The sequence below is a fragment of the Botrytis sinoallii genome, assembly GCF_014898435.1.
Source record: "Botrytis sinoallii strain Bc 23 chromosome Unknown BSIN_010, whole genome shotgun sequence".
In the NCBI taxonomy this organism is placed as follows: Eukaryota; Fungi; Ascomycota; class Leotiomycetes; order Helotiales; family Sclerotiniaceae; genus Botrytis; species Botrytis sinoallii.
The window spans coordinates 771,457-790,717 of NW_024066037.1; the positions used below are offsets into that span (position 1 = coordinate 771,457).

At 43.1% G+C, this 19,261-nt stretch overlaps 5 protein-coding genes across 5 annotated transcripts; 4 read left to right on the forward strand and 1 right to left on the reverse strand.

Moving 5' to 3' along the window:
• Nucleotides 1-185: 185 nt before the first annotated feature.
• Nucleotides 186-1,492, forward strand: EAF02_006370 (uncharacterized protein; the record flags this gene model as incomplete). The annotated part of the gene is made up of 5 exons (XM_038902418.1): nt 186-570; nt 622-691; nt 748-1,173; nt 1,255-1,397; nt 1,455-1,492. The coding sequence occupies 5 exons, from the start codon at nt 186-188 to the stop codon at nt 1,490-1,492; spliced, it is 1,062 nt and encodes a 353-aa protein (XP_038757638.1).
• A 2,780-nt stretch (nt 1,493-4,272) lies between these two features.
• On the reverse strand, nt 4,273-5,016 carry EAF02_006371 (uncharacterized protein; the record flags this gene model as incomplete). The annotated part of the gene is given in 5 exon segments (XM_038902419.1): nt 4,273-4,354; nt 4,645-4,730; nt 4,746-4,806; nt 4,831-4,894; nt 4,923-5,016. 5 exon segments carry the CDS (start codon nt 5,014-5,016, stop codon nt 4,273-4,275), a joined length of 387 nt encoding a protein of 128 aa, XP_038757639.1.
• Nucleotides 5,017-8,178: 3,162 nt separating this feature from the next.
• EAF02_006372 (uncharacterized protein) lies at nt 8,179-9,819 on the forward strand (the record flags this gene model as incomplete). Its single annotated transcript, XM_038902420.1, has 3 exons — nt 8,179-8,293; nt 8,348-8,544; nt 8,599-9,819. 3 exons carry the CDS (start codon nt 8,179-8,181, stop codon nt 9,817-9,819), a joined length of 1,533 nt encoding a protein of 510 aa, XP_038757640.1.
• A 1,537-nt stretch (nt 9,820-11,356) lies between these two features.
• On the forward strand, nt 11,357-12,764 carry EAF02_006373 (uncharacterized protein; the record flags this gene model as incomplete). The annotated part of the gene is made up of 2 exons (XM_038902421.1): nt 11,357-11,764; nt 11,856-12,764. 2 exons carry the CDS (start codon nt 11,357-11,359, stop codon nt 12,762-12,764), a joined length of 1,317 nt encoding a protein of 438 aa, XP_038757641.1.
• Nucleotides 12,765-16,987: 4,223 nt separating this feature from the next.
• EAF02_006374 (uncharacterized protein) lies at nt 16,988-18,814 on the forward strand (the record flags this gene model as incomplete). Its single annotated transcript, XM_038902422.1, has 9 exons — nt 16,988-17,007; nt 17,218-17,249; nt 17,433-17,459; nt 17,663-17,742; nt 17,829-17,851; nt 17,912-17,940; nt 18,001-18,010; nt 18,091-18,341; nt 18,663-18,814. The coding sequence occupies 9 exons, from the start codon at nt 16,988-16,990 to the stop codon at nt 18,812-18,814; spliced, it is 624 nt and encodes a 207-aa protein (XP_038757642.1).
• Nucleotides 18,815-19,261: the final 447 nt, after the last annotated feature.

Genomic DNA, 19,261 nt, shown 5'->3' on the forward strand with positions numbered 1-19,261 from the left:
TTCATTGTCCATTCAACCTTTTCACTCTTCAATTGACTTTGAACGAATATTTTGGAATATTGTGAATTTAGTGCCCTTTTTATAACTTGATTCAATTATCTCAGCCAAATCAGATATTCCGTTGTAGAGACCATCTAGCCTGGCCGCCATATTTTGGATCTTTTCTTTCAACAAACACGTCAACGATGTTCCGATCACAACTTCTTAGACATACAGCTCGTGCTGCCAGAGCTTCAACAAAGGCAGCTTCATCTCGCACATTACCAGCTCTATCCTCAAGACCAATTCACAGCACAGCTTCCCTTCGCGAGAAGCTTGATGATCCACCCCACGAAGGTTCTTTTGCACGAACCGATTCCTCTGTACATGTCGAATACCCAGAAGAACATGATTTGCCATCCAGTAAGCCAGTACAAGGCAGAGGTGGGCTTCATTTCAAGCGTACACTTGCATCTTTCTCTTTGGAAGGAAGAGTTGGTGTCGTTACCGGAGGTGCCAGAGGCTTGGGACTTGTCATGGGTCAAGCCATGGTTATTAGTGGTGCTGATATTGCAATTGTGGATATGAATAGTACGTGCCATCAACGAATGTCAAGCTGATGCTGTGCTAATAATGCAACAGAGGAAGAAGCCGAAAAACAAGCAGGAGAACTTGTTGCTTCATTCAAAAGGGAGAACCCAGGAGCAGAAAAGTAAGAAGAGCATTGCTACTTTGATCTTGTAACTAAAGGCTTACACATCAATTTAGGGTTCCAAAGGTTACCGCTCATTACGCAGACGTCTCTTCTCAAGAATCCGTCGATGCTGCTATTGCCGAAATTATTTCCCAGCATGGAAAAATCGATAACTTAGTGACATCAGCCGGCTTCACTGAGAATTTTGAAGCCATCAACTACCCAATCGATCGAGTTAGAAAACTCTGGGGTGTTAACGTGGATGGAACATACCTATTTGCAATTGCCGTTGCAAAACACTTGATGGAGCGTAAGTCTCCAGGAAGCATGGTGTTTATTGGCAGTATGTCCGGTGCCATTGTCAATGTTCCACAACCTCAAGCGCCGTACAACGCGGCCAAGGCTGCTGTCCGACATCTCGCTTCATCCTTGGCTGTCGAATGGGCTCACGCTGGCATCCGAGTCAACTGCATCTCCCCTGGATATATGCTGACTGCATTGTAAGATCTGAACCCCAGAAAGACCCCGTGGGGGTTCCATTTTTCTTTCATGTAAGCCAATACTAATTACGGAAACAATAGAACCAAGAAGATTTTGGATGAAAACCCAGAACTGAAGAAGCAATGGACTTCCCTTATTCCCCAAGGTAAGATGGGTCAGCCCGAAGACCTTATGGGCGCCGTCACTTTCCTCTCGTCAGACGCATCTAACTACGTTACTGGAGGTAAGAACATTTTTCTCCGCAGAGTCCCTTTGAATCAACTTGCTGACACCACCCCAGCCGATTTACGAGTAGATGGAGGTTACACTCTCACATAATCGATCCTTGTTCTTCAACGGGTCATCAAGTGTGTTTATAGCGCCTTTTCTTATGTTCACAAAAGCATTAGATCTTCGAACCCGAGTCATATAGGTGGAAATGGCTTACTGCTTCCTTCCCCTTCCCCTTCCTACTCGGCTTAATGTAGCATGACGAACTTATGAAATTTCTTTACGCATCCTACCTACATACCCGCTTGACACTCGTGTAACCTTCCGAAATATCACAAGATCATCCATCCATTCATCTATCTCTATTTGACTCCTGCAACCATGCCTCACGATATCACGTGTAAAACCCCACCTAATATCACTTTTCTTCCCCATTTCATTGTGCATACAGCGCGAACTACAACATCACACCACATTACACAGCAGCAAAAAACAATTCTCTGAATGAACTCGTGACTTTTTAGACCCTTGAGGGTCAGGGGGAAGAGTGAATTATTTTTTCTCTCATGGAGGTTGGTGCTACACGGAGTGGTTTTGGTGTTTTGGATTTGACTGAGTTCTGGGGGGTTGCAATGGATGGGATGGGATCAACGAATGAAGGAATCAACGAGTACGCTATCGATCGCAATAGATCTTGTGAACTTGAGGGACAACTAGGTAGGTAACTATGTAGGTTACCTATATGAATATTCAACTGGGGATTGCAAGACTGTAGACTGGAGAGTGAGGGATGTTGAATATTGAATTTGATTAGGATGGATGTTGAATTGTGAGAAATACTAGTGGGTTTCCAGGTGAGATGCCTACCTAGGTACCCTTTAAATCCGAGTTACAGTTACAATTTACAGTTACAATTTACAGTTACAATCACAGTATGTACCTAGTATGTATGTATGTATTGAAAAATTCTAATATATTGATTCTGAAACGGAATATCAATATTGCTACTCGTGAGCTTCCATCAGCAATTTAAAAATCAAAATGCCTAGGCACCTATTGAAATACCTACCTAGTATTGAGATAAGTTGATCTGGTTTCTAGAGTACCTAGGTAGGTATGTAGAACACAAAATTTGCCGAATCCGATGATGCACACACATCCATCCTTCGTACAGACATACAAAGCTGTTCCAGTCAGGTATTGCTGATGATAATGTTGTGGAATATCAGTTACCGATTGGTTCGATACGATATCCCTGGTATTTTTCTCGCTGGCACAAAATCTACCTGCGAGCCTGCCACTGCATCTGATTCTCAGTATGCATCTGCAATGTGCTATGTGCTATGTGCTATTGGCGGGAGCAGAACAAGCAGAGTAAACCAAAAAAAAACCCCCATCAAAGCCATCCAAAGTTTTCACCGATAGAAAACATGAGGCTTACCCCAGAGAAGAGACATACCTATGTACCTAGGCAGAGCATATCCATATCCACATCCACATCTACCTTCACATCCACCTTCACAATCACAATCACCTTCAAATACACATTCACAAGCGTGCGCTTGGTAGACAAACACCACACCACACCACACGCAGAGAGATGACAAGATTGCTGCCCAATCCCCAACTGTGTTATCCTGACTTCTCTCCCCCTCCCGAGCCCGCCAGCTGTACCAGGGGCCAGGACGAAGGAAAAAAAGGTTAATATATTGTGAGGCTTGCTCTGCGCCGAAGAGGAGCACCTACCCCTTCATCACACCACGCCGGGGCGAAAAAATATTGGGACACCAGATAGACTCGCCAAAAAAAAAACCAAGCCCCTTTCAGTAGAAAATGGCTTTGTTTAATAATCACATAATGCTATGGAAGTATAATTCTAATATAATAGGATTTAGAAAATTCATTAATCATGCGCTTGGAAATATTCTTTGATAGATTTTGCTTCGAAATACTGATGAGATGATTTGATATATGATTTTTGAAAAAGGGAGTGAGATTTTGGAATCCCCCAGTAATCTTTCGTCCTGATGGCGCCACCCACGCAGAAAAGAGCAGCGGAAAACGAAAAACGAAATTAAGAAACACTTTTCTAGAAGCATTTTAGTGAGTAGTAGGAAGGAAGCTAGAAGGTTGGAAGGAACAATTTGCGTTTTCTCGGGTCAGGATACGTGAGACATGGGTGGAGTATAGAAAGAGCGTGCGTGGGCGAAAGAAAAAAAAGGGCAAGGAGCGGCTCGGCGGCATCGCTTTGGATGGATGGTTTTCCCCCTGAGTTTGGCACACTTTTGTTTTGCTTTGCTTTGTCAGATTTTGGGTCGTGTCATATGATCTCGGACGGTTTAGGACTTTGTCGTTGGGTGCTGTTCCTCTGAGACAGTGATTTGGTTGATTGGAATATGGATTACGGGCCACGTTTTCTGCTGGCCTCGGGATAAACACGCGGGATGGGTGGTTGGATGAGAGAGATCCTATTTTCCGCCTTGCTCAAGAGTAATTAATGAGTGCATGAAGCTTGAGGCTCGAGGCTTGAGTCAATTCCCAATAAAGGTTTGATAGACGGTTTATCCTGCCAAAGTTGCTTTTGTATGGTACTAGTTCACAACTCCATCACTGTTCGTTGTAATATATCGTACTGTAAGTCATGTGGTGTGGAGAAGTACCGGGTAGGGTCCAAAATCCGGGGGATTGGTAACTTTGGTCTAGATACTTAAATGTCTAAATGCAATATAAAAAACTTTGTGCGGATATACAGAGTAGGTGTCTACCTAGGTATGTTCCCATGGATCCAATTGAAACTTCCTATGGTTAGTGAAAAGAGTCGTACCGGATCACAAATGTGTTTCGTTTGTTGGGATTCCAAGTTCTGATTGTTACTCTAGATTGCCAGTCTAGATTCCTGGATTTGGAGAGAGTAACACAATACCATCCCCCATCCTCAGACCAGTAACGATGAACGTCACACGACGCTTCCTTAAATTGAGGCGGAGAGATAAAAAGAGGTCAGATGTTCACAAACGGTTCCGTACTTGGATATCGGAAAGGGTTCCGCGACGTTTTGGAGTATTGCAGATATAAAAAGCTGGACGAGAGCTACCTAGTACCTTGTAGATTAGGAAGGTAGGTAGCTTTTTTCTGTTGTGCTGATGAGGACTGAGAGATTCTGTTGTCGCATGGAGAATGCGTGTGTTCGTTGGGATTATTCTCTCGGGTGGAAGGATTGGCCTCGTCTGGTTCGTTCCCTTTCCCTCTCTTGCCTTGACTTTTGCTTGTTTGCTGGCTTTTGAAAACAAGCAATGACTCGTTCGTGATCAGTGATTATATGCGTTTTCCCATAGTAAGACGAATACTAGAATCCTGCGACAGCGGTGAGTCCGAATAGTCGCATAGGTCGGTAAGATTGAGTATGAAGCGTGCCAGCCCAACTGTAAGACTTATAAGAGATGTACTATGAGTATAATACCAATGCGAGATTGACAACGCAAGAACTATGAGTCGTGCCGTAGATTGTCACTGCCGGGTCGGTTTCAAGGCTAGAAACCGGCCTCGCGTTGTATTCCACTCATTTTGCCTTGCCTCGTGCCTTTATGCATGTCGCAAAGCCCCTGGATATAGTTTGAGCTAGGTAGCAACATGTTATTTACCGATTTCGAGTACCACATGGTCATCATCGGCTTATTTGATATGGAATATACGGAGTACGGAGGGTGAACTCCGTAGAAGAACTGGGCCGTGTTTCTTGCACGACGATGATGCGGATGTTCTACATTGAGAATTTGAGACAAGAGATGAAGCTATTCTCATGTCAATCTTATCTCATCTCATCTCACCACGTCCAATTTCCCTGCATGATCTTCCGATGGACAAGTAGTACTATAAGATTAGGTATGTATAACATATCAATACTTTTCAGCAGTGTAAGGGCAGAAAAAGCATACAGTGCAACTTCATATTTCCCGTAGGATGGCTAGATGCTCCTCGAGCAAGTCATAAGTCATGAGTTTGTAGCAATTGCCACTCAACACGGCATTCTTTTTGTTGTTTGTGACACTAGGATTGGATAGATATTCTCGGGCCCATCAAATGTTCTTTCCAAGTACATACCTAAGTCGCCCAAGCAAGTCAAGAAGATGGAGCGGCCTTCCAATCCTTGTTCTAATGTCCACGCATACTTCGTACAAATGAAGTGAGATTCTTAGGTACTAGAAAGCATTCTAATGTATGTCCTCTTCCTACCTAGGTAGGCATAGCGCAATCATGTTATGTTAGATGTGTACGCACGAAATAGTTATTGTGACAATCGAATATCCTTGGCAAAAGAAAGGAGCATACATGAGTGGTACCGGTATCGAAGGAAGTTGCATCCTGGGAAGAGACAAACGGTTTTCATTTACACCTTCCCTCCCTTACCCGACTTTTCTCATTCCTTCTTTTTGCAACATCTCACCATCCCCACAGTATTATATAAACGAATCACGATATCAATGATAACCATATCTCTCCAAGAGAAGGAAAGAAGAGATGATGGCCGAGTAGAATGTGATACCTAGGTAAGAACCCTGGCTTAAGTTCTCTACTAAGCATCAGCACCGGCTACTCCCATAAAGTTTCCACCGTTTTAATTTGATTAAAAGCTAATATCCCATGAAGAACACTCCAAACCCATAATTGTTCTCGTGAGTGAGTGTTGTTGTCGGAGGAGAAAAGTTCAAGCATTCAAGCATTAACAAGAGCGAAGGAATGAGAGAGAGAAAGAGAGAGAGGACTAGATGAAGTTCACTACATAAATGATTGCTCGTCACATTACCTACTGACCATGCTTTACGGACTCGAGAAGTCTTCCGATGGATTGCTTCTGCTTCGCACAGTAGTGTACCGTTTTGTACAGACATGATGTAAAAGCCAACGCAAAAAAGTCTCAGAGTCTCCAACAATAACAACAGTCGCCTTGTCATATCCACTTTATATGATCTACCAGGCTCAATTCCCTTTCATCCATATCCATGATTCCATATCCATGATTCCATATCCATATTCATATTCATACCCATGCCCACCAGGTCCATCATATCGTACCCATCCAGATCATACAAACAGACCGAGAGAGAGACGCTACCTAAAGTAGGTTATTACTTCCAAATTAAAAAGAAAAGATTTGCAAAACTTGATTTCCATTTGGTCTCCTTATTATTACTCTATTCCTATGGTTCCCCGAGTCTAATTGCCGATCAATCAATCAATCCGTCTCATAATTCATCAAATCCTCTCGACTAATTAATTATATAAAAAATCAGGACTGCCAATGAAATCCTTCCCATCTACTACCGATATCTAGCCACTCGAGTTATTGCAGTTTGCTGTGTACGTACTGTACCTACTGTACTTACTTACTGTCTTCGTTCTCAACAGAGATTCAAACACACGCAGCTTCATATAAATCTGCTGGTCGGTACCTACCTATTCTATCTGGACTGTGCTGTGCTGTGCTGTGCTGTGCTGTGCTGTGCTGTACGGAAGCAAAGAAGCAAAGACGCAAAGACGCAAGTACCCCGTGCACGTTATACGTTATTCTGTTCCGACTGACCTGACTGGAGCCAAAATGAAAACAATTATAAGAGGAATAATGATGATTTATTGCATTTCATAACAATACCGTTTGTCGTTTGTGCCTACATATCTACACATATCTACACATATCTACACATATCTACACATATCTACACGTATCTACACACATATCTACACGCATATCTACACACATACCTCCTCCCTCATCAGCCTGCCTCCTACCAGATACCTACCAGGGACCTTACCGTACCAGCCTACCCAATGGAAAATTGGAGAATTTTATCTTTCCAACTCGAACCTTTCTTCCCTCGAATGAAAAAGTTGCCCTGTGCCATTTGACGACAATCGATATCGGTACTTGTCTACTTGTCTACTTGCCTTCTTGTCTCCTTGCCTACCTTCCTACCCACCTACCGACTCACCTAATACAAGTCAATGGTCTCAATCAGAGATACTTCACATCTTATCATCTCACCCATCATCAATCTCTATTCACATGCCATTTCTCTCTCATCGACTTTGAGATATCGTATTATATATTCAGAATATTCCCTGGTGTGAACTCGAAATCGAAACTCCCTACCGACCTTCCTATCTCCTCCTCCTCACATCAAATCAAATCCACACAAATTCACAAATTCACATATTCAACAAATTCTCATTCCTCGGATCATTTCCGAACCAATAACATTTTTTTTTCTATCATTTTAATCAACTCCCTCCCTTGGTACGTACAAAAATGATACCTACCTACCTGCCTACCTACCTAAGTACACATAACCAAAAACCTTAATTTATTAACCCTCTTCGATTCTCTCTGCTTTGCTTTGTTATCCCCTCGGGCTCGGATTCTTATTAATGAAAAGCTTGGAGAAAAAAAATACTTCTAGAATTTCTATTTTCTATTTTGGAATTTCATAAACTAAAATCTCATACTATCTTTCTTAGCTTCACTAGCTTTTTTTTTCTCATCGTCAATATCCTGGATCTCTTCCTTACAACCTTGTCTTTCCACAGATTTACTTGTCACCGATCTCCCGTCCCTTTCTATAACCGGCCAATACTTAATCTTTACCAAATTTTAATTCCTTACTTTAGTTTTCAGCTTTCTTAGCTGTTAAAGCGCCTTTCTTCTTCACGGTGACGCAGCAACTTCTGGGTAGGCTAGCTGCCTGCCTTAGAAGAGCTGCAGTCGCTTTACAACTTTAGGTTCTGGCGACGTGAAGAAGATGGCATTGATATTGCCCAAGGGCATTGTGGTCAATTCTCCTCAGATTGGAAGCACCATTGAGAGAATCAAGAATGATCCTTTGGATCTTGCAGATATTGCCAGATTTTGGAAAGGTACCTTACATATCTTGATTGAAAAGTAAAAGCATCAAGCTTATTGTCTTCTAGTCTATACCACAACAAAACGAAGACTTCTCGACCCTACAGCTGAGCGTTTAGAGAATTATTGGTGGCGAATATGGGGGAGTCGAAGTCGAGAGTTGGATGCTTCAACTGTTGCTCGACTTTTCGTCCATATCTCAGAGGGTGACACTTTTGTGCCACTCAGAGGACCGCCCAATCGCTATGAAAATGAGAAGCCAATGGTATGCAAACCTATTGATGAACCGTGGAGCCCCATACTGAATTTCGATGATTAGAATAGTGTAGCCTGTATTGGAAAGACTGCCTCGACTACTTCTGTTGCTCGTGTTCGCAACGATAGCCGATCAAGTACAACGATGACATCAGTCGCCCGGGCACCTGCTCCTATGCCACCTCCAATATTAAAAAAGACTCGAGGTCCTTCTGCAAACGGTCCTCGGCCGACTGCACGATTCATATCCCCGCCAGTTTCAGAAGACGAGTCTGGTAGCACAAGCACAAACAAGAACGTTGTACAATCACCTTCGCCAATTCTTGAGCATACCGCTACTATTGAGGAAAAGGTCGAGAAGGAGAAGATTGATAGAAAGTTAATGCCTGCACCGGCAAGTAAGAAATTTGTTGCTTCAGCTTCCAAGAAGAAGAGACCAATTGTTGTCAGGCGACAGAGTTCGCAAACTTCACAGTCTTCGAACGATAGCTCGGCGAGGGTTCCAGGCGGACAAGGACAACAGAATAGAACTTTGGGGAGGCTGCCGACGTTATCTGTACTGCCAGTCAGAAATCAGAACACGCAAGAAAACGTTACAACGCGAACCACAACCTCGCCGACCAAGCGGAATCCCTCCAGATCGGCCGCTCCAACTGTGGGTGGTTCGCGCAAACTTGCAAGCACTCGCGAGGAGAGTATTGAGATTGAGCCCACTCAGCCTGAGCCTTCCAACAACCTTCAGACACTAGCAAACGACCAGGTTTCAGTACCTCAAGTCAGTGAGGCTGAGTTCAAGGTACAAAGAATGCTTCACGACAATGTTAAAACAGCCAGCATGTTACCACCTGAAACTTCAAGTCCAGATTCTCCGGCATCGACCACGTCTAAGGATTCGAGCAATGGCAAACCCCCTGGTTGTAGGAAAGCGAGTGGGAAAAATCTTTTACAACACCAGTCTAAAGGCATGGTCAGCTCGGCGCCAACATTGACTGATGCAACTGGTCACCTCGATCTAGGAAATGGTAACCAACTTGCAGCAGTACCCGCGTCGCCAGAGAGACCAAGCAAAGGCAAAGCTCGAGCTCTTATGAAAGATCTCTTTACAAAGAAATCATTTTCACAAGCGACTCCTCCTAGTCCTATATCAGGAAGCTTAGCATCAAGCCCATCGGGACCTTTAAGTAAAAGCAAGTCACAACTTTCGCTTCTGCTCGAACGAGATCAAGCGAGGAGTTTAGAACCCAGGACATTACCGAAACATGAGCGTAAACAGTCCATGAAGTAATTTGCATGCGATATACGAGAGATCACCGCATAGTTTGTACATATATGATCGATTGGGAGGAGCATGATATGCACGATGAACAAAAGTGTTTCCAAGGCGCATCGTTTCTATCACTGCATCAGAGGCGCGTTTCTGGAACAGGATTGCTATTGGTGTCATGGATATTGGGGGTCAATAGGCTGCACATCTGGCTACGGAGTTTTTGGTAATGATTGCATCTGGGAATGGAGCTTTTGAAATACCTTTAGAAGGGCTTATTATCATGATTGGCGAGGAAGATCGGCACCCCCATGATATATATGCAATACAAGTAATTGTTAAGGCCTGGCTGGTGAGCCTGTGCATGGTTGTAAATAAAAAAAATAAAATAAAAAAAGGTAGAGCGTAAATCATCTGGACCCGGACTATCTAATCATGTTATGTATCAATATTCTGAGGTACATGATGAGTATTTGTATTTGAAGTTTTTATTTCAATGTACTCCTTATTAATAATATAGCAAGTAGCAATTGTACAAATTAACTCGACTGCATGTTGTACATATCCGATTGGCAGAACGGATAAAAGCACCCGAGTTCTCCCCCTGGATGATCTCTTGGCTTCAGCATTTTTTATATTGCGAGTATATGCACAGCATAGAATACAATAATTTTGATAAATGGATAGAGAATCTGTTGTTACACGATGTGCAACACTATTGTGTACTGTGTGCATATAAAGAGAGAGACCTCACTCTTATATCTTAGACATCAGGAGTCTTTCCATAAGTATTAGATTAGATTTACCGTTATTCGGCCCATGCCGAAAATCATGTAGGGAACGACGCTTGGGGAATTAATTAACCTTAAGTCCCGAAAGTCACTAAATTTAAACCATTTGGATGGATTAACGTTTGAACGTTTGCTTCAAAGTCCACTTCACTCCACAACATCTCTTCATTTTAGTGATGAAGCAATCAAGTTTCCTTTGCTGTGTACGGGATTATGAATTGGATGTCTGGGAACATGGTTGAATTCGGGGATTGGGGATGAGGGATCTGTCTCTGTTCGTCCAGCCAAGGTAAGGATGAGTGGGGGTGAGATGGAAGGAGGCTCGTCACTGTAGATAGGGTGTTCAAGGGGTTCTTTGATGCGAAGTTTTTTGTTCCTTTTTTTCGGTCTGGGATGGGGAGATGATGGTGGGTGTGCGGCATCTTTTTCGTGGGAATTTTCTCGGTCGGTCTTTCATGCGCTTGCTTGGCTCTTTCTGATAATGGGTGCGGGTTGTAGGTATCCATACAGATATGGAGCGGTTATCAGTGTAAGCCCGCCACACTCGATGCTCGCAAAGGGTAAAGAACTAGCTACTTGTGGAGTATGTATGTATCTCTGCGGCGTGAGAATTGTATTTCGGGTAATGGATGGAATTTGACGTAAATGTTACATTGGCATTCCCCCTTACCTGTACTTACTCATCGGATTCTCTTGTACCTTGATTTTTTTCTTTGAACGTTGCGCATTCCTTCTCATCTTCATGCGTGGAAAGAATCGGGATCAATATGGCGATTTTTAACGATCTGGCCATGGCGACTGCGCGACGTTCTCATCCGTTTGTCCTCGCGCTTCTTCTCACTCTCCTCGTCTTCCTCTATACCACGGGACCCCAAAAGTTGACTCCAGCGCCGCCTCCACGAACATATACCCCCACTGTCGGCCATGGATCGGATGTGCAACAGGATTCGGAGTATATCAGTGGACGATTTGGATTCGACGGGACGTGGAATTACACGAGAGATTATCGGAATCTGTTCTTGACGCAAGAGCAATGCGATGTCGCATTCCCGGGACTGTTTGAGGAGGTGGAGAGACCGGTTAAGCTGAGGAAGAATAAGAAGGTGACGAGGAAGGAATTGGATGATACGCCGGCGCTGAATGGGTTTATCCGGGCCATGATTTTTGATCAGCAGGTTTGTGTTCTTGGTTCTTTCTCTTTTGACAGTCTTTTAGACAGTGAAAGAGGAGTTTGACGAGATGGACATAAAAGTAACAAGAACACAGTTATACATAATCGACACCTACGGCAAAATCTACTCCCGCGGCATCGCCACCCTGCATGCTCTGCACCGCGCCATGCTCACCTCCCCCGAGCCCCTCCCCAACATCGAATTTACCATGAACGTGGACGACAAGATGGAAGGACATCCTCAATGGCTCTACGCGCGACAAGCCAAGAATCAGGAAACATGGCTCATGCCCGAATACGGGTTCTGGTCGTGGCCCGAGACGAAGATCGGTAGCTACGGAGAAATGCAAATGAAAGCCATCCTGACCGAGAGCGAGTGGTCGTGGACTCGGAAGATTGATAAATTGTTATGGCGCGGCGTGACGATGAATCTGGAGGTGCGCAAGAAATTTATCAATGTGACGGAGGGAAAGGCGTGGGCGGATGTGAAGACGTTGGATTGGCATAATGAGGGGAGTATGAAGAATGATTTGAAGAGTATGGATGAGCATTGTCAGTACAAGTTTCTGGCGCACACGGAAGGAAACTCCTATTCCGCGCGGCTGAAGTATCTGCGCAATTGTCGATCGGTGATTGTGGCGCATGAGTTGGAGTGGATGGAATTTTTCCATCCGTTGATGAAGAAGGATGGGCCGGAACAGAATTATATCGTGGTGGATAGGGAGTTTGAGGGGTTGGAAAAGAAGATGGTGGAGTTGGTTGAGGGGAAGGATCAGAAGGGGTTAGAGGAGATTGCGGAGAGGAGCGTGAGAGTTTTTAGAGAGAGATATCTTACGCCGGCGGCGGAGACGTGTTATTGGAGACGCTTGATTAGGGGTTGGAAAGAGGTGATGGGGTTCGAGGTGGAGTTTTACAATGTGACGAGGGAGGGGGAGAAGAAGTGGAGGGGGGTACCGGTGGAATCTTTTCTGTTGGAGAGGAGGTTGGAGTGGGATCCTTATTAGTTTGGGGGTGTGAATGAGGGAGGAGAGGGGGTGTAAATGAGGGGTAAGATGCATATGCATATGCATGATACTTAATATTTTGTATTCATTGGATTATGGTATCAGTTATGACCATTGGGGTTGGGGTAGACAAAGCTCTCCGGAATGAGAACGTATGGATATTTAACACAGATACTCTTCATATTATCGTCATATAATGAGACGGAAATGAAGATATGGATAGAAACAATATAGAAGGAAACCTGCGGAAGCGATAAGGTTACATGACACGTGCATATGCTCGGTTCAATCCAAGACTTATTCTGTACATTGATGGAATCGATATATTTACTCAAGAATCATCTGTTTCGTGAAATTATCAGCTCGTGAACCCCTTATCGCCTAATACCATAAATTAACTACTGTTTGTTACCTGGGCATATAAAACTAATTATCCGATTTAATATTATATCATGCAATAAGGTAGGTAGCTACAGTACCTATACGACATACAAAAACATACATACTATCGATACCGCAACTCAACCTCCGAATATAAGGACTATCCGCAAACCCCAGGTTATATGATTCCAACACGCTGCAATACGTATTTACATATGTACATCAAGTAAACTAGGTAGACATGAGGAGAAAATAAAAATAACAGATACCCTTAGTTACGAGAGAAAATACCGTGTTGTAACGTACCGTCTACTGTCTCATTTACCTTCCATCTATTTCTAGCAGATGCTACCTTGTGCGCAATGCGAACATGGTTTGCACGTGGCATTGCAACATTTGCATCGGATGATATGCATGAGAGTTTATGGTTGTTTCTTGGCTGGAATACTCAGATTTGTTTGTTGTAGATTGTTGGGTATGAGGGAGAGTACTTGGATAGGGGTCAAAGGTTGTTGACTTGCGCTAGTGAGATTGCTTAGATGTTGAATTGAGGGTGGATGTTTGGCTGGCAGATTGGAGAATGGAATGAGATGAGATGAGATGAGATGATTAGGCTAATGTTGCATGCAATAACATCCTGAAGAATGCAATATCGGGAACCCTAACCCTAATATTTGATACCGCGTTATAACGTGTGAAAATGAAGTATGACGTATGGTTGACAGAAAGCATTAGTGGAAAGTTTTTCCAGATGCAGAACTCAATTGCATTCCAAATGAAGTCCTCCGAGGAGATACTTCCAGGACAATGAGACTGACTCACAACTGTAGCTGTGATATACATCCGATTTTCCGAGCAGGACGATCATTTGGCACTGAAAGATACCCTGTCCAGCGCAAGCATATCACCAAGTTCTCGGCGAAAAATCCCAAGAACCCCAATTGAAACCCGCGCGATTCGATTGAGCGAAGAAAAGAATCCATACACAGCTCAAAGATGAAAGAATTGACGAAACGATGTGGAAGCTAAGACTAGTACGTGACACGACTTGTACATTGCATTTGATATGTCCGGAAGTGGTGTTTCGTCTGGGGTGAGGGTCATCACCGGAATCCGAGTAACTATACCCCCAAGGGCCGAATTTCAAGGCTGCTATCCTTACACAGCTTTTTGGGACTGGGTGAGGTGATGTTGAGCTGAAGAGGGCTGGACATTCGATTAAATGAGGCGAAGGTGCATGTGTATGACGAAATAGACGAGGGATTACCAGATGGGTGGTGTGGTGGTGTGGTATAGTGTAGAAGACAGTGGATAGGGAATGAACATTGTGTGGATGGAAAATCGTACGAGAAGGTGGGAGAGAAATCTGCCTAGTGCTCCTTTCTGTTGACAAAAGAAAGATTCTGGTGTGGGATTGGATGGTCAGAGGAATATTCTCCTTCAAATCTAATCCATAAGGAGTTTCGATTGCAGATTCCATCCATAATCCATCACATCACGGGAATGGGATTGTTCTATTCCCATCCACCTCCATCTTCGCTTCCTTGTACTATTCGACCTCCACTCCAGCGTTCCTCCAAAAATAAAAATTGAAGAATAGAATAGAACAGAACAGAGACACAACGTGGCGTCCAGGTTTCCTCGCCGTGATGTGATCCATCGTTAGGGCTGTGCATGTTACCCAGGTAAAAAGAGGTTCCCACCAGGGGTTATGAAAAATTCAGGGTCCAATACACACGTTCCCGGGACCCCCGTACCTGAAAAGTGCATTTGCAGATGCGACGATAAAATGGTTGATAAGTACCTACCTGGTACTCGTATGTATCTCGGGTAATACAATCGTGGTATGGATGAATGAATGGATGAATGAATGGATGGATGAATGAATCGAGAAGTCGGTCGGTATCGATTGGCACGAGAGAGCACATGGATGATTAATCGTAGAAAGTTAAAGTTGAGTAAGGTTTGAGTCAAGAGAGGACAAACGAAATAAGGGTCGCATTATGAAAAGATGTTTAATTTTTGTGTTTAATTTCTTTTGAGGATATCGTTTTTTCTAGTGTGCTTCCTAATTCACTGGGTTGGCGTTGGAGAAATGGGTAGGTGGCGTCGACTACCTCTTTTCATCCAATTCTCTATTTATTTGAAGAAATACACTCGAGTATTGACTGACTCTATTTGTTGTTATATTTGCCATTTTCTTCACTCCTAGATCGCTTCCTTTGAGATATCCCCTTACTCCTTTTTTGAGCTGGTGAGCTCACTCTCCTATTTATTCATAGACACAACATCGAAACCATCATCTGTCTCCGATATCTATATCTATCTGACTTTACAAACTTCTATTCAACACCCGGAATATAAGAGAATCTTATTCATACATACTTTCATACCGACCGACCTATCTACCTGCATTTGCCAGGCCAGACATACCAGTATACACCCGCTCGGGAGGAAAAATAGATGATCCGGATAAATTACCAGCTACTGCAATCAACTGCACCACCCCCCCAAATATCACATAACACATAAACCACCGGGCAACCCAAGAGTCAGCCAGACGAAACGGTGCGGATTTGGGTGCCTCATGAATGATTCGACTCGATCCTCTTGATATATCATTTATTACCTATCAAATATATACAATCCATATATTTATATGTGTATATATATAGACCTATATAACTTCACCAATCTTCCCTTTTCACTTCCTTTCACTTCGCTTCGCTGTTAATTTTGGTCTTTTGGTCTTTTGGTTTTGGTCTTGGTCTTGGTCTTACGAAAAAAGAATACGTACCTACAAGAATCTTTTACATAGGTACCTACTACCTAGGGATATCCTACCTGCATATTATACATCCATCCATCCCAACCTTCCATATATCCATATAAATAAAACCCTCCGAGTCCGAGGCATTTTTTATAGAAAAGGCGAAGATTTCCATTGCACCACTCACCACTCGTCACTCACCACTCACCACTCGTCACTCACTGCTCACCACTCACTGCTCACCACTCACCACTCACCACTCACCACTCACCACTCACCACTCACCACTCACCACTCACCACTCACCACTCACCACTCACCACTCACCACTCACCACTCACCACTCACCACTCACTAAGCTTGAACATTCTTACTCAATCAAACACTTCCCGACCTACGGAACGGAAACAACCTGGAAAGATTAACCGCGGAAACTTATTGGCTCATCCCAATTTTGGAGGGGGAATTCAAAAAGAAGAGCCCTCGCTCACGCAACGCGTCAAACGAAACGAAACGAAACCAAACGATCCTCTCCCTCACATCAACATTCAACGTCCAACTTGCATATATATTACTTTAAGCCACCAACAAGTGCTGTTGAGCTTATCGACCCTTTTTTTGATTATTCTTACTATTCTTATTTTTATTTTTACCATTATTCCAACCCGTTTGGGTTTTCTGTACTAGACTTGAAGAAACGTTACGTTACGACTCGATTTACTTTATCTACATATATATTTAAATATTTTTTTCTGATTGTATTTTGGGGGGGGGTACTTGACGTTACTAGATCTCTTTACACCTTTTTGCTTTTGAGGTGAAAAGTGGTGGAAAAGGATTTTTTTTTGTATGCGATATTGTTTTTATTGATTAAGAGGGGAGAAGTGAAAAATCACTAGATATTGGATCGGACGTCTCGTGTGAGTTTTTTTGATATCTTGGGAATATTTCGTACAGACGTGGATACGTGTGATAGCTAGCTATCTATCTATCTATCTAGGTATCTATCTGTATAGATATATATCAAGAGGGATCGGAGGAGGAAAGACAAATTATCAGATTTTAATTCAAGATGGCGACGAGGAATTCACAGTAAGTTTTTTTCTTTTTTTTTTTCTTTCTTTCTTTCCTTCCTTCCTTTCTTCTTTTCATTCATTCTTGCTTTCTATCTTTTTTTTGAGGTTTGGGGTCGGTGGTTGGTGCATGGAACGCACGGAGGTATGAATCAGGGGTAAAGTTTTAATATTCGGGAGGGTGGTTCGGAAAAGATAGCTGGCTGATATGGTGATTGGTGGTTTTTAGGAGAACTTATCATATTGTGGTTTTGGGTGCTGGTGAGTTTTTCTTTCCCTTGATATCCTTCCCTCTGCATTTAATTGTTCAATTCAAGAGAATGATCGATTATAGAGAAAGAGAGAGAGAGAGAGAGAGAGAGAGAGAGAGAGAGAGAGAGAGAGAGAGATGTATCAATTGAAGATAGAATGTTGATGGCTAATTATTTTTGTTCGTCTGCAAAGGTGGTGTTGGCAAGAGTTGTCTAACCGGTAAGGATCATTTTTATTTATTTGCCGAGACCTTGACCCACTCTCCTCCGGGGACTTGAGTTGAGTTTGAGGGGGTTGAAATTTTGGAAGGTCGAAGTGGGGAGACACGTGAAAGGAACGAGAGATGGAGATTCGGGAATTATCAGGAAGGGATTGTCAAAATACGCAGTGAAGATACTGATATGTGATTTGTGTCCTTTTAGCACAATTTGTTCAGAACATTTGGATCGAAAGTTATGACCCAACGATTGAGGATTCGTACCGCAAGGTTATCGAGGTTGATGTGAGTATTTTGAGATTTCTTCTCCGTCTTGGCATGGAGGTGGAGACACATGATCAGGATGCTAACGCGGCCCTTTGGTTCGATAGGGACGACAATGCATGTTGGAGATGTGAGTTTATCTTATCCCCTCACGGGGTCAAGAAGATGTTACTGATGTGGAGAAATGTAGATTAGATACCGCGGGTACGGAACAATTCAGTAAGTTCTTCTCATCTCCCTTATCACATGACACATGAACATAAACTAACACTCTTCCAGCCGCCATGAGGTACATACCAAGCAATTCTATTTTCATTCCTCTCTTCCACTCATCCTTTCCCGAGCCCCCCACTCACACATTCTCCCCAGAGAACTCTACATGAAAACCGGACAAGGATTCCTCCTCGTCTTCAGTATCACCTCGCAAAGCTCCCTCAATGAACTCAGCGAACTCCGCGAAACCATCATACGTATAAAAGATGACGAAAATGTCCCGATAGTGATTGTCGGGAATAAAAGTGATCTGGAACAAGATCGGGTGGTCAGTAGACAGGCGGCTTTTAATGTTAGTCAGAGTTGGGGGAATGCGCCGTATTATGAGACGAGTGCCAGGAGGAGGGGTGAGTTTCTTCTTCTTCTTCTTCTTTTTCTTCTTCTTCTTCTTCTTCTTCTTCTTCTTCTTCTTCTTCTTCTTCTTCTTCTTCTTCTTCTTCTTCTTCTTCTTCTTCTTCTTCTTCTTCTTCTTCTTCTTCTTCTTCTTCTTCTCTTCTTCTTCTTCTTCTTCTTCTTCTTCTTTTCTTTTTTCTTTTTTCTTTTTTCTTGTTGAGACGAATATGGTTTCGAGAGTGAAGGATGAAGGGTGACGAAAAGTGGGAATGGGAATATGAGAAAAGATGATAGAAGCTAGCGAGAAAAACAATACTAATGGAAATGGAAAACAGCAAACGTAGACGAAGTCTTCATCGATCTCTGCAGGCAAATCATCCGTCGGGACAACAATCGATCGACGCCAGAATTCGATGATGAAGTCAATTCGCCGGTGGAGAAAAGACATCATCGGATGAGACGGTTGGGGAGATGTGTGATATTATGATTATCTTTCCGGGATGGGCGTCAATGGGTGATTGTGGTAATTTGATGATTGGCGTGTCTGGAATGGAGGGGATCGGTTGGGGGGTGTTGTATCATGGGATTGTATGTATGTATGTATGTATGTATGAGTGGATATAGAAAGGATGTGAGGATGTGGGGATTACGAACGGTTGAGGGATGGAAATTCTTAAGATGGAGAAGTGAGTGGTGGAAGGAGGAAAGAGGAAGGAGAAAAGTCTTTTTTGATGTATAGAGTCTTGAAATACAGATGAGATGTTGTTGTGATGATGAGAAGGAAGATCTTTGGTGATTGTTTTTTAATTCTGCATTTTTTGGAGCTTGAGGCTTGTGTGCTTAGGAATGGTTTGGAGGAGGGGGGATACATATACTTGTACATGTGTGCATGTATATATATCCGACACCAGGAGTTCTAGGCGGAAAATAAGAG